This window comes from Phocoena sinus, chromosome 16 (assembly GCF_008692025.1).
Source record: "Phocoena sinus isolate mPhoSin1 chromosome 16, mPhoSin1.pri, whole genome shotgun sequence".
Classification (NCBI taxonomy): domain Eukaryota; kingdom Metazoa; phylum Chordata; class Mammalia; order Artiodactyla; family Phocoenidae; genus Phocoena; species Phocoena sinus.
Genome location: NC_045778.1, coordinates 69,085,938 through 69,102,077, shown reverse-complemented (window position 1 = coordinate 69,102,077; position 16,140 = coordinate 69,085,938). Strand labels below are relative to the sequence as shown.

Sequence of the window (16,140 nt, the reverse complement as noted above, 5' to 3'; positions counted from 1 at the left end):
TTCTGCCTGACAGTAAAGAGTGTCCCCCATGCCCCCCAACTACCAGCACCATTGGGGTGGTGTTAAGAGGAAACCTAGTGGACAGTCAGGATTTTCCACCACCATTCAATAGTAATGAGTGGAGTGTCTCCAAACCCTTCCACCTCTAATCCTCCCTCCACCTCGTGTTAAGTAGAGAGGATATGGGGGGGGGGGAGCAGTAAGGATGCTGGGAAGCTGAACTCCCACCCTTGTCCAGCCAAGAACATCCTGGGCCATAGAACAAACTTCAACCAATTTAAAAGAATTTAAATCATACAGACAGTTATTCAACCACAATGGACTTACACTAGAAATCAGTAACAGAATGAGAACAGATAATCTCCAAACATTTGGAAACTAGACAATACACTTCTAAATAATGCATGAGTCAAAGAGGATGTCTCAGGGAAATGTTTTAAAAATACACTGAACTAAAAGAAAATAAAATTACAACATATCAAATTTGTGGGACACAAAGTATCGCCAAGACAGAAATTTATAGCTCTAAAGTCACATACTAGAAAAGAGGTCAAGTCTCAAATTAATAATGTAAGTTCTCATCTCAAGAACCTAAACAATAAGAACAAAACATGCCCAAAGCAAGCAGAGGAAGGAAACGATAAAGATAAAAGCAGAAATCAATGTAATTAAAAATAAAAACTTGGAGGAAAAAAATCAGTGAAACAAGACCTGGTCCTTTGAAAAGATGAACAAAATTGATAAATCTCTAGCAAGACTAACAATGAAGAAATCAGAGGCAGAAATTACCGATATCAGGAATGAAATAAGGGATATATTACTACAGACCATGAAGATATAAAAATGATAATGGAATACTTCGAACAACTCTATGTAGACTTCACAATGTAAGCAAAATGGACCAATTCCTGAAAAATCACAAATTATCACAATATGAAATAATTTGAATAGCCTTATAAATATTAAGGAAACTGAATCATAATTTTAAAACTCCCCCCAAAATAAATCCCCAAGCCCATATGGTTTTTACCACCGGAGAATACTACCAAATGTTTAAAGAATTATTTAACACCAACTCTATATAATCTCTATTCCAGAAAACTAATATTACCTTGATACCCAAACTATACAAAGACAATAAAAAAGAGAAAATCACAGACCAAGCTCTCTCATGAAAATGGATGTAAAAAATCCTCATCGAAACAATATCAGATATAATTCAGCAACATATAAAAAAATAATTATACACCATGACCAACTGGGGCTTATTCCAGGGATGTAAGACTGGTTAAATTAAAAAAATATATATCAATGCAATTCACCAAACTAACAGGCTAAAGGAGGAAAAAAATCACAACAATATCAATGGATGAAGAAAAAGCATCTTAAAAATTTCAATACCTATTCATGATATAAACTCTCAGAAAAGTAGGAATAGAGAAAACTTCATCAACTTGATAAAGATCGTCTGCAAAAATTCTATAGCTAACATTATACTCAACAGTAAAAAGACTCAGTGCTTTCCCCCTAGGTTTGGAAACAAATATGTCCACTGTCACCACTCTTAACATAATGCTAGAAGTTCTAGTCAGTGCAATAAAGCAAGAAAGGGAAATTAAAACCATATATTTTAAAAAGGAAGAAATAAAACTGTCTTTTATTGGCAGATGATATAATTGTCTATGTAGAAAACTGCAAGCAGTCTACAAAAAAATTCCTAGAATAAGTGACTCCTGGAAGGTCACAGGATGCAAGATAAACATGTGAAATCAACCATATTTTTATATATTAGCAATGAACGTGAGGACACATGAAATAAAATATATAACAGCATTTACAATCACTCAAAAAACAATACTTAGGTGTAAATCTAACAAAACGTGCACAGGTGGTAAGCTGCAAACCACAAAGTGAAAGAAATAAAAGAATATCTAAATAAATTGGGAGACAGATTGTGTTAATTGGAAGATTCACCACAGCAAAGATGTCAACAATTTTCAAATTGATATACAGGCTTAATACAATTCCTATCAAAATTCCAGCAAGATTTTTCGTAGATACAAACAAGATTGTTCTAAAATGTATACTGGAAAGGAAGGAAACTAGATTAAATGATTTTGAAAAAAGAAACGGAAAGTGGGAGGCATCACTGTACCCAACTTCAAGACTGACCATCATAGCTCCAGTACTGTGTGGTATTGGTGGAGGGAAAGACCCACAGATCAGTGGAAAAGAAATGAGAATCCAGAATAGACCCACACAAATTAGCCCAGCTAATTTCCGACAAAAGTGCAAAAGCAATTCAGTGGAGGAAAGATAACATTTTCAACAAATGGTGCTGCAGAATTGGACATCCCTAGCCAAAAAAAAATTAACCTCAACCTAAGTCTCACAACTTATAATTAACTCAAAATGGATCACAAATTTAAATATAAAACTACAAACTTTGGGGGGAAAAAAACCCCAAAATTTTCTGCATCTATAGCAGCAAAAAGTTCTTAGACTTGACACCAAAAGTATAATCCATAAAAGGAAAAATTGACCAGGACCTAGCTAAAAACTTTTGCTCTGCTAAACATCTTGTTAAGAGAATAAAAAGACAAGCTGGAAACTGGGAAAAAATATTTGTAAATCACATATTTGACAAAGCACTAGAATCTGTAATATATAAAGAACTTGCAAAACTTGGCAGTAAAAAAATAAACAATCCAAATTAGAAAATGGACAAAGACATGGAGAACATTTCACCAAAAAGGATACACAGATGGCAAATAAGCACATGAAAAGATGTTTATCATTAGCCATTAGTCAAACAAAACCACAATGAGCTATCACTACACAAATGTGACAAAAGGGAAACTAAAAATACGAACACCACCAAATGCTGGTGAGGATGCTGGGTGCAGAGAATCTGGATCACTCATACATTCTCAACGGGAATATAAAATGGTATAGCCACTCTGGAAAACACTTTGGCAGCTTCTTAAAAAACTAAATATGCAACTACTATATGACCCAAAAATGCACTCCTGGGCATTTATCCTAGAGCAAAAACGAAAATTAAAAACTCATGTTCACGTAAAACCTTACACATGAATGTTTACAGCAGTTTTAGTTATAATAGCCAGAAACTGGGAACAATCCAGATGTATTTCAATGGGAGAATGTTTACATAAGCCACAGAATACTACTCGGCAATAAAAAGCATTGAACTATTGATACATACAGCAATCTAGGTGAATCTCCAGAGAATTACGCTGAATGAAAAAAATCCAATCCCAAAAGGTACATACTCTATGATTTCATTTATATAACATCCTTGAAATGACAACGTTTTGGAAATATGGATTAGATTAATGGCTGCCAGGGGTTAAGAAGGGGGTAGGGGCAGGAGGGAAGTGGATGTGACCATAAAAAGGTGCAGAAGGGATCCTTCGAGTGATGGAAATGTTCTGTATCTTGCCTGTATTATGTCAATAGCCTGACTGCAATATTACACTATAGCTCTTCAGCTTATTACCACAGGAAACAACTGGGTAAAAGCTACAAAGAATCTCTATTATTTCTTCCAACTGTAGGTCAATCTATAATTACCTAAATAGAAAAAGTTGAATTTTATTTTTAAAAAGATACTAGGCTACAGATAAGACAGTCTGACCTTGAACAATACCTGCAAATTGAGTAATTCTTCATTAACACAATATAAAAAACATGTTTAGAATTTTTTATCCAAAAACACAAAATAGAAAAAAAATAAATAACTTACACTATTTACTTCTTTGGGTGGTGAATTATTTCCAACATTTAATGGTGACACAGAGTTACCTGGGATATAAAACATAATGCCTAATAAAAGTCAAATATTACTTTATTCCTGAAAATGTACAGTAACATAATTAGGTAACATTCAGATAATAAAGCTATACCATAATAACCTTAAAGTTACACTATAAATAAGTAACACCCTACTTTTCCTAATGAAAAAAAAGGATTTGTTTGAAATTTCCTTGACTACTATATACCTCACTGTGACCTTTTCTCCATTCACGAAGGCAACAAGTTACCAAGCTTTTTGAACTCCAGACTCTATACCCTTAGAAATTACTGAGGACCTCAAAGAGCTTTTGTTTACATAGCTTGTAACTATCAATATTTAGCATTATTAGAAATTAAAACTAAGTATTAGAAATTTCAAATACTAGTAGTTGAAATTAAAACTAAACATTTAAATATATTTACTTAAAAATAATAAATGCATTACATGTTGACATGGTTTTTTAAAAACTATTTTCCAAAGCAAAAAAAAAAAAAATTGTGTGAAGAGTGGCACTGTTTTACATTTTTGCACATCTCTTTAATGTTTGGCTTAACCAATGATAGTTGGATTCTCATATCTGCTTTTGGATCCAATTTGTTATGATATGTTGCTTTAACTGTGAAGTAAATCTGGCCTCACACACATACATGGTTGCAAATAGGAGCTGTATTTTATGGCCTTCTCAGGTAACTGTGGATATTCTCCTTTAATTCACACCAAAACTCAAGTGGTAGTTTAAGGGTCAGCTGCAATGTGGAATCTAAAACCGTTATCAATAAACTTTTCATACTGTTATATTAGAATCCATTGATTTATCTTGTACTTTAAATGGATTTTTACCCATGCAGGACTACAGAGCATCATGCATTGGTCTTCAGGAAAATATTGAGCAACTCCTGAGTTATGCAGATCTTCCAAATGTTGACACATTTCATAAGACAGTACCGAAAAACCTTATGTGTTAATATCACCATGCATCTCACCAGAAAAGTCTTTTAAGTATTGGGAAGCTGTCAAGCTCAGAGTGGCAGATACACATTTCCTGAAATTCTCATTTTTGCTTGAAAGCTTACACTTTATCATTAGCAACAAAATACTGTCAGCTGTTTTCTTTGACGTGACAGGCTCACTTTGTCCATTTTTGAGAAAATGACTGCCAGATATCTAAGCCCGAATGACCACAGTGTGTCATTCTTTTCAATTATAAATGACGTTCCAAGAAAAAGAGTTTCCATTCAGCTCACAACTCAATCACACACATGCTTTTCATACTTCAGTAAGCAGCAAAAGTTAGGAGCAATTCCCATTTTGTTAAACAAAACACTAAAATTACCTGTACACAAGGCTCAAGACTTATTAATAAATTTGTACTGCTTTATCAAGGGCATTCTTTTTTTTTTTTTTTTTTTGCGGTACGCGGGCCTCTCGTTGTGGCCTCTCCCGTCGCGAAGCACAGGCTCCGGACGCGCAGGCTCAGTGGCCATGGCTCACGGGCCCAGCCGCTCCGCGGCATGTGGGATCTTCCTGGACCGGGGCTCGAACCCGCGTCCCCTGCATCGGCAGGCAGACTCTCAAACACCGCGCCACCAGGGAAGCCCCTATCAAGGGCATTCTTAAGTAAAACTGACACTTGTGGGTTGTTTTGTCTTAACTTCAAGGGCATGAAAATGAAAAACAATGACCACTAGCCCAAGCTGGTACCTCTGCTAAAGGAAAGTTAACAAGGTGCCAGAGTCTACTCACCTTTGCTTTTGCACCACCAGCATAAAGTCAGCACAGTGAAAAAGAGCAAATAATGTTTTAATATTATTAGGAAAATAGTTGTGACTCCAGAGGCCCAAGGGCCATACTCTGAGAACTACATCACCATAATATTAAAAGATCACATCTCATACACATTCAGAGGCTAATTCCACCAGGCCCCAGTCTCCTTAAAAAGCAGACTTTTAGAATTAAGACTAAAGGAATGATTTAAAAAATCAAATGAAACAAGTTAATATCTTAGACATACCTTTGTGAGCTATTACATGCATAAAATCTGCATAGTATTTTTAGAATATGGCCAATCTTTAGAACACCCATAAAAAGCCAGAGTGTTTGCTTTCTACATTCCCAGTATGTCTCTGGATTGGGGCAGGTGGGGAGGAGGGAGGCTTGTCTGTAGACACTTTCTCCTCAGGAATCCTTCTGGGATTAATGTAGCCAAAGGTAGCTAGTTGGCATCTGGTTTTTCCTTCTAAATTAATATGTATATGCAAATCCTGTAAGTTAGCCATTTGGCTGTTCTGTTAATAGCACACTGGTGTATAGTTAACACATACTTTCCATAAGTCGAAGAAACCATCAGAATCAAGTAGTATTAAGCCTACAGGTTTTACTCACCTGTTGGCAGCATCATCCTGTCTCCTTCGGATCCAGCCACTTCTCCACTGATGCCACTAGAGTTTGAAGATACTGAATTGTCCTCCTGACTAGCCAGATACTGTTTGGTTTGCTCACAAAGCAAAAAATTTTTCTTTTTATTTCCATTCTCTGGGCTTTTCAACCTGAAATTAGGATGGTTAGGATGTCCTCCGGTACTTCTTAAAGACTCATGCGGTGGAAGCTTGCTTTCATTTTTCTCAAAATTAAATGGCTCTGTCATTTTACAGCTAGATGCCTCCAAATTATTTCTTGACATCATATCAAGCGGCAATTTAACATTCACAGAAGTCTAAGGGAAGAAATGTATTTAAAAGGCAACTTTTAATTCCAAAAGTAGAAGCACTGCAGGGCCAGGTGATTTCTCTTTATGTAACAGCTCTTTCTCATCAATGATTCCAAAGCAGATGTAACTGTAACCATGATATCAAAGCCCGTTCTACAGGCACAAGAAAAGAACGATTCTTTAAGTACAAACTCCAAGTTTAACAGAATTCGACAACGGGCAAATCAAGAGACATCGAAAGAGTTATCTCTGGATTCGACACCATTCCTTACTTTAAAAAGCTTCTGGAAACAACATGAATAGAAAAGGACCATCAAGTTTTAAACGAAGTATTTCCGACCTAAAGCCTACAACTTAATGGTGAAATACAATAGAGGGTAGTGTTTAGATCAGGTCATCCTCTACCTGTCTAGCCTCTCAGAATCCCTCTATCCTCCCCTACTTGTTGCTCTGCTATGTCTTTGACTATGCTGAACCAGGTCCCCAGAATGCCCTCACTCTCTCATCCACCTGGTCAACCCTTTCCTTCCTAGTCATCCTTCACAATTTGCCTCAGCTGATTCCGGTTTGGTCTGTTTTCCCCAAGTCCTCTGTTTCATAATGTCCAGCTGGGCTTCCATAAATTGTAACTTGTATCTACTGCTTTTAAGGACTTACCTGTGTGTGCCCTTCACTGAAAATAAGGTACACATACTGTTGCAAAGCGCTTCTGAGAAACCTCTAATCAGACATTATGTGGGCTTGTTTCCCTATTACTCCTTGAAAATACTAAGTGTTTGCGCAGAGGAAGTAATATAAGTAGACAAACAACTCTTATTTTTAAGTAGTGATCTATTGCTTTGTCTTTAGCCTGAAGACAAAACTTCTGCCTATCTTTCCCAAACTGCTCAGGAAAAAAAAAGGCAACAGATAGCTGAAACTGGTATGAGTAATAGCTAAATATTATTTGACCTTATTTTAAATAGAAGATAAAGAGCAGAAAAATCCTCCCTCGTGGTGTCCTAAAACTTCTATCTCTGCTCTAAATCAGGCCCAGCCTAATTCAATGACAGTACAGAAAAGATAATGAAATTTACAAAAAGAAAGAAAGAAAAGAAATACACAAGCAGACTTACAGGTGGGAAGATCCCTAACAGAAGGCCGGCAGATGGGCAGCTGTGGCGGGAGATACTGTAGCTGTCAGGGAAGGCATACCTGTAGCAGATATGTTCAGGTATACCTAAACTGAAGGATCAGATTGAGAACTACTATGAAGGATGCAGTAAGACAGAAATACTGTGAAATTACAGAAGGAAAATAACTTCCAGGGCATGCTGGGTGGCGATGTGAATATTGAGTAACACTAGACTCTGTACAAGAAATATAAAGAACATGCATTTAAATTATTAGGGCAGGCTTCCCTGGTGGCACAGTGGTTGAGAATCCGCCTGCCAATGCAGGGGACACGGGTTCAATCCCTGGTCTGGAAGGATCCCACAGGCCGTGGAGCAACTAAGCCCGTGTGCCACATCTACTAAGCCCGTGTGCCACATCTACTGAGCCTGTGCTCTAGAGCCCACGTGCCCCAACTGCTGAAGCCTGCACGCCTAGAGCCTGTGCTCTGCAACGAGAGGCCACCGCAGTGAGAGACCCATGCACCGCAATGAAGAGTGGCCCCCACGCTTCCCTGGTGGCGCAGTGGTTGAGAGTCCGCCTGCCGATGCAGGGGACACGGGTTCGTGCCCCGGTCCAGGAGGATCCTACATGCTGTGGAGTGGCTGGGCCCGTGAGCCATGGCCGCTGGGCCTGTGCGTCCGGAGCCTGTGCTCCGCCACTAGGGAAAGCCCACGTGCAGCAACGAGGACCCAACGCAGCCATAAATAAATACATACATAAAATTTAAAAAAAATTATTAGGGCAACTACCACAAGGACAAAAACAAAGCATAACTTTAAAATCACAATCCAACAGGGAAAAAAAAATTCAAGTATGGTAAACAGAAAATATCAAATAAGATGACAGACCCAAGCCCAAGTAATCTAAATATCAATGATTCAGTCTCAAAATAGAAAAAGAGAGATGGACCCAGGGAGAAAAATAACCAGATACGTACTGTGCACAAAAGGCACACATTAAACAAAATATATGGTAAGCTTGAAAATAAAAGGACTAAAATATGTGCTATGCAAATAACCAAAATAAAGTTGGGCTGTTAATATTAATAGCATTAACAGCAGATAAAATAGAACTCAAGATAGAAAATATTGGGATAAAGAGAGATATTTTACATTGGTAAAAGAAACCCTCCCAGGAGAGAGAGGGGCCAGAAATCTCTGACTCACAATGACATCGCCTTGAGATGTATAAAGTAAAAACTGATTAGAAGAGAAATGCAGTCACAATAAGGACACACCTGCTTCAGACACATAATAGTCAACAGATAGAAAACAAGCAGTGATATATATTTTACTAACACAATAAACTTGATCTAACAGGGACCAATACAACCAAGAACATTCATTTTTCCAACACTGAGACATAATGGACTACGAAGTCCACTTCAACTAACTCCAAAAGAAACTAGTACCAAACGGGCCATGTTCACTCATCACACTACACAAACCTCCATCTCAGATTTTGCTTCCCAGAGAATCAGTGTGCAACACCCACACTGGAGGATGAGGAGTTTGGGTTTTATTTATTTTTGGGGATCTTAGTTCCCCGACCAAGGATCAAACCCGTGCCCCTTGCATTGGGAGCTCTGAGCCTTAACCACTGGACCACCAGGGAAGTCCCTGTTTTATTAAAGTGGTAAAATACCACAAACGAAATGATAGCAAACATGATTCAATGAACAATTAAAAACTTACAAAAAACAGCAAAGAGGTCGGAAAATAAGTACTAACACAAAGATGACAAATTTGATACCTTTTAAAAAGTGGGATAAATAGTAAAAACATCCAGACACTGTAGCAGACACTGTGGGTAACTGACCCAGAGATCACCTTCTACTTCTGATTTGCCAGCTTGAGTTAAATACTGGCCATAATCAGAGTTCTGAGTGGAGCTTCTCAGAAAGCTCTCTCCTTTCCTGATGGACAGGGACAGATTTGGCTAGCAGGGTCTTTCACTTCTTTCTTCCTGCAACACGGACCTGAGGCCTGAAGATATATCACCCACAATGCAATGAGAAAACAATAAGCATGAGAAAGCAGCACACCCTCAGGACAGTGGAGAGGAGAAGGCAGAGTCTGATGTCCCTGGCAGAAGCCCTGACTCCAGCCCTGATCTGCCTAGGCACAGACTTGCTGTGGCATCAGAAAAATACACCTTTGGATTTTCTGCTGTTTGAAGCCCAATGGACACAGATACCAATTAAAAAAAAAATGAGAAGGCATGAAAGGATACATAGAGGATGACGATTCATTGATAAACATAAGGGGGAAAACATTCAACCTCATTTGTAACAAAAAAATTCAAATTGAAATAACTATATATTATTTTCTATACAGCATAGGTGCAAGTAAAACACTCATTACTGAAGGGACTATAAATTAATATGTTCTGCCTGAGAAATAAGTTGGAGATTTATATATGTACATGTGTATTATACATAATATAGTTATATATGTGCATATTATACATATATAACATATAATACATATTCTTAAAAATATCCATAGCCACTCACCTGACAAGTCTATTCTAGAAATCATCCCACTGAAATAATCTTAAATATCAAAAAATACGGCATGTATAAATATCCATTTAAAATAGAAAAAAAAAGGAAAAAAGTTAACAGTGATGCTTCTACTACATAGAATATTACACTACCATTTAAAATCACAGTTTTCAAAAACATTGTAAAATGTCTATTAGAATGGCAAATGAAAAATCAGAAAAACACTGTATATTCAGTATAATAACTGCAAAATAAAAAAGAACAAAACTCCATGTAAAAAGAGATGAGTGAGACATTAAATTTTAAATAACAGTGTTCTGGGGTAGGTAAGTTGAGGAAATCTTTTTCTTTTTCAATCTTTTTCATTTTCCAAATTATATTTTAGGATGATTTACTTTTATATAAAAAAGCATATTAAAGATTAAAATATCATTGCATGTTCAAACTTTTTTTCGTAAACTGTGGTTAATTTTAAACCAAATAAAAGATCACTGTAATATTTAAACCACAAAACCAGGGTACAGACACTGTTTCAAGACACCATTGGGACCCTCAATACACAGCCTTTAACTTCTGAAATAGCTTTTCTAACTTTGTCCTTATTAATAAGGCTGACAGTCAATCCTTAACTCCTTACTACCCTGTAGAGTTACCTATAGACAATTATTTTAAGTTGCTTGAGTGCAGGAACCATGTCTTACTAAAACAACTTACAAAAAACCCTCTGATTTCCCACAGTGCCTACCACCGCGTCTGGTACAATGCAGCATTCAAAAGATACTTGTATGGGCTTCCCTGGTGGCGCAGTAGTTGAGAGTCCGCCTGCCGATGCAGGGGACATGGGTTCGTGCCCCGGTCCGGGAAGATCCCACCTGACGCGGAGTGGCTGGGCCCGTGAGCCACGGCCGCTGAGCCTGTGCATCCGGAGCCTGTGCTCCGCAACGGGAGAGGCCACAACAGTGAAAGGCCCGCTTACCATAAAAAAAAAAAAAAAGATACTCATATGATAAAACTATCTAAAATGCACTACTGCACTGTTTTCCTGACAACCGGGACAGGGAAAGTTAAATTCACTGTCTGAAATTTCATCTAGCAATCTTAAAGGGAGAATTACACCATGCTATGAGGTTTACTGAAATTTAATAGCAATACTTCATGTCTTACCTCAACTCTTCCAAAGTCCCAAAATTAATAAAGTTATTTGACTTTAGGAAGGATAACAATCAGTTTTAGACCCAATGTAAAGTGTAAGCAGCAAACAAAAAGGATTTAAGCTTAAAAGAAGCTCCACCTATGGTGGAATATTTAGGTTAGAATTTAGGTTATCTCACTTGCCTCACCCAATTTAGGAATTTTCATTACAACACCCAGGGCAAATAGACATCTAGCCCTGTCCTATAACTAGAAGCTTCTAACTTCCTTTCATTTTGGATGGCCAATTGTACTGCATGCTTCTTTATAAAATGGTTCTCTTCCCAAGTGACTCCTGCTGTTGCCCCGTGACCCTAACCGTTCAAAGATCTGAAATGGCCACCATGTCCACTTTCCTCCAGGTCCTTAATCTTCTAGACTTCTCACCATTCAGCACTTTCTCTAGTTCATCCGAAACCCTCATATAGACAGGACTCTCCTAACAGCACAGGATTCTAGATGTGGGCCGACAAAGGGTCAACAGGAGAATCACACAATCCCTGACTCTGAAAGTTACTTCTGCCTATGCACTAGCTTTTGGAGGGAAGCCTGGACTACTGGGAGTACCCATAAAACTTGCACTCATCTAAAATCTTTTGGAATTTAATTTTTTTTAAATGTGTAATTATCATACCATGCAATTGTCTTTTTTCTTTTAACTTACAGTTCTGTGAATTTTAACACATATATAGATTTATGTAACCACCACAATTGGGACACAAAATACACTTTTAAAGCTGAATTTGAACATTAAAAAAAACTAAGAATGTGCGTTTATCCTTACTTGGCTTCATCGTGTGTCAATCACTGGGGCATATTTGAATCTGGAGAGGACAGGCCTTATACCATAGTTCTGTGTTTCCCAATCTTGGGTTGCAAACTTCTGGAATATACAGATACAGAGGTATGACAGATATTGCTTTGGGGGTCATACCTTGAGGACAGGCTTACCTCACACAGTTTTAAAATAAGCAGTTCCCCCATATACAATATCCACTATTTTTTACATGCTACTAGTGACGAATAAAATATATTTATGATAATCCTCAAATCTACAGTAATTAGTTTTGTGTTTCCTTAATCAACACCAGAGATTAATTAGAAGGGTTCCCAAATTTCTTTAAGGAATCACTGATGTAATAAAAGAGCAGTGGAATGAAAGTAACTAACTTCTGCAGTTCTACAGGCAAATATAAGGCCTTGGTTTTGTGTTGTCCTTTTGTTCTGTACTTCATGAATTGATCTCAGTAAGACTTGATGCTCCCCAAGAGGCAAAACCTTTCTGTTACTCCCTTGAAATCCAGCTACCCTTCCCCTGTGAAGCCCAGAGCATCCCAGGATACACTGTAAACAGTAACATAAGGCCTCTCCTGTCTTTCCAAGAGACCACAACCTAGAGGCTAGAGTAAACCCACAGTGAGTTAGTTCCTTTAATACCAAAAGTGCATGCAGCAGATACTTAACTAATACTTTTTCTTCTCTGTTTGCTTTTGTCCTCCTGGTAACCCCCTGCATTCAGAGAGAATGGCTATTCAAAGGAAACAGTCAGTTTTAAAGCTATGAAACTCAATGGTTCCACAGAACATGAGCTTTAAAGTCGGTCAGACCCAAGTCTGAGCAGTCTCATCTTCCTCATTTAGCTATGCTACCTCAGGCAAATCACTTCATCTTTCTAGGATTCAGTGGCTGTGAAGTGTGGCCAGCAGTAGTAACTTCCTCACAACACCTAATCATGAGGATTAAATGTGACACTGCATGTAAACTACCCAGCACAGTGGCAGGTCCTTACTAAATCCTTAAAATGCAGCCGTTATTTTTACTTTACTTCTATACCACTCCCACACACAAAGAATTTCTTCCACTCAGGTGGAATTAGTTTGCACACTGAAAACGAAACTAATTTGAGGATTAAAGTATTCCTATTTCTTTATTCCTACGGACAAGGAAGGGAGACCTGAGAAAGTTTAGTAACTCGCCAAAACCACGAGGACCAGCGCCATTACACAGCTAAGATGAAAACTCACGTCACATTCCTAGGTCGTGCAATTGCGCATTCAATAACCGGACGGCTCAATAAGGGAACCAGAGGCCAACAGGGCAAGCATATTTATAGCAGGGCCTGAGTGCCAAGAAAAGCGACTAGTACACAGCAGACATGCTATAAATACGTGTTAAGTGAACCAGTGTTGCCTCACCTATATGTAAGCGAATGCTGCGACGTATCTTCCTTTCTACAGTAGATAAGTAAGGGAAAGAAGTCTAGAAAGTATTGTCTGCACTGTAGCTTTGAGTTAAATGAAGACATTGAATCCACGAACCAAATTGTTTTAGAGTGAAGGGAAAAGAGGTCCTCCAATGGGATGCAAGCGGATGTTCACACTTAGGAGAGTCATGCCTGGAAGTATTAACTATTTTCCAAATCTGCTGCAAGGCCCCCATTTGCCCAAAGCTCAACTCCCACGTCTCTCGCCCCTCCTCCCAATACAGGATCCCTCCCACCCCAGACCTGCCTTCCCAGCGAAAGCTCCTAGGGGTTCTCTCAACCTTCCGTACTCTCTCCACTTCCAGGCCCCTGGTACCCGCTCAACGTACGACCTAAACGTCCAGCGCCCAACATCCGGCCCCCAACGACTGAAGCTCCGTAACCCTCACGCAGTCCCTTTCGCTTCCCCATACGCTTGGGAATCCTGACCTGGAAAGAGGCAAAAGGACCGCTGACCCCGACCAGCCTCTGAAGCCTGGCGGTGGTGGCACCCGCCTGTATCCCGGAGCCCCGGCCGCCGGGTGCGCTCCCCGCGCTCGCCTCGCTCCTGATGCCCAGCCCGCTCTCCCGCGGCAGCGCGCGCCTGCGCAGTCCGCATCCACGTGCTGCCGCTGCGCCGACGTGCTGCCGCTGCGCCCACGTGAGCTCTCTGCGCGTTGGGAGCTGCGCCCTGGGCCCGGGGGGCGCCATTTTTGTGCTCTAACATCGGTACAAAAGCTGCAGGGTCAGAGGGAGGTCCACTGCGGAAGCTTAAGATAGTCGTTTTTGCTTCTTCTAGAAAGGAGTCCCTGGAAACTCCAAGGGCAAAAATGTAGAACTTGTCTCCGCAAGGGTCACTTGAGTTATATTAATCACTTAAAGTCTTAAGAAGTTTTCTCAAATCAATCCACTGCTTCTGCCTGCACGCGGAAACCAGGTACACGTGATCACACTGTTTGCCCTGAGAGCACGTAATTATAGGTTGATGTTGCTCAAAGAAAAAATATTTTTAACTATTTTTTGAACTATGATCTTTAAAAAAATTCAGAAGAAAAAGGGTACCCTTATGTAACCATCACCCAGTTCAATATTATCAATTTACGGTCAATCTTGTCTGCATCTGTACCCCACATACTCTCCATCCATTGTTTTGAGGCAAATTCCGACTTGTATATTGTTTTCTTTTTAATAGATTTTATTTTTAGAACAGTTTTAGAAATACAAATAGATTGAGAAGACAGTATGGAGAATTCCCACATAAGCCACACCCAGTTTTCCTTATTAGTAACATTATATTAGTAGGATATGTTTGTTACAATTAAGGAACCAATATTGATACATTATTACTAAAGTCCATATTTTATTTAGATTTTCGTAGTGTTTACTTATTGTCCTTCTGAGCCAGGATCCCATTCAGGATAACACACTTATTTAGTTGTCATGTCTCCTTAGGCTCTTGGCTGTGGCAGTTTTTCAGACTATCTGTGTTTTGATGGCCTTCCCGGCTTCCAGGAGTAATGGTGAGGCATTTTTGTATGATGCCCCATTGATGGAATTGGTCTGATATTTTTCTCATGTTAAGAGAGTAGTTATGGGTTATTAGAAGGAAGACTGCAGAGGTAAAGTGTCATTCCTATAGCATCATATGAAGGGTACATTCTATGAGCATGATTTATGACAGTTGATATTTTCCATGATCACCTGGCTAGTACTTGTCAGGTTTCCCTACTATAAAGTTACTTTTTTCCCCTCCCTTTACATACTATACACTTTGGAAGAAGTCATTATGTGCAGTCTACACCTAAGGAAAGGGGGTTATGCTTCACTTCCTTAAGGGCAGAGTACTTACAGAAATTATTTAGAATTTTTAAAATATAAATTTATTTATTTTTAGCTGCATTGGGTCTGCGTTGCTGTGTGAGGGCTACCTCTAGTTGCGGCGAGCAGGGGCTACTCTTCGTTGTGGTGTGTGGGCTTCTCATTGTGGTGGCTTCTCTTGTGGAGCACAGGCTCTAGACATGCAGGCTTCAGTAGTTGTGACACATGGGCTCAATAGTTGTGGCTTGCGGGCTCTAGAGCGCAGGCTCAGTAGGTGGGCTGCACGGGCTTAGTTGTTCTGCGGCATGTGGGATGTTCCCAGAGCAGGGCTCGAACCCGTGTCCCCTGCATTGGCAGGCGGATTCTTAACCACTGTGCCACCAGGGAAGTCCCTGTTTAAAATTCTTTTGCATGGGAGATTTGTCTCTCCTCTTCTATTTATTAATATATTCAATCATCTGTATCAGTAGGAACTCATAGATATTTATTTTATACTTTGGGTTATAATCCAATACTACTTTATTTCCTTGCTCAAATTCCAACTTTGGCCATTGGGAGCTCCTTCAGTCCTTTTTTTATAAATTTATTTATTTATTTTTGGCTGCATTGGGTCTTTGTGCTGCGCATGGGCTTTCTGTAGTTGCGGCGAGCGGGGGCTACTCTTTGTTGCGGTGCGTGGGCTTCTCATTGCGGTGGCTTCTCTT

The 16,140-nt window shown here is 39.2% G+C and overlaps 1 protein-coding gene across 1 annotated transcript in view; it reads right to left on the bottom strand.

Moving 5' to 3' along the window:
- TDRD1 (tudor domain containing 1) overlaps positions 1-6,461 on the bottom strand; it is a 34,562-nt gene extending 28,101 nt beyond the window's left edge. The window contains exons 1-2 of the mRNA XM_032608604.1: positions 6,200-6,461; positions 3,767-3,825 (exon numbers count right to left, since the gene is read on the bottom strand). Coding sequence (XP_032464495.1) covers positions 3,767-3,825; positions 6,200-6,461 — 321 coding nt within the window. The remainder of the gene's footprint in view (positions 1-3,766; positions 3,826-6,199) is intronic.
- Positions 6,462-16,140: the final 9,679 nt, after the last annotated feature.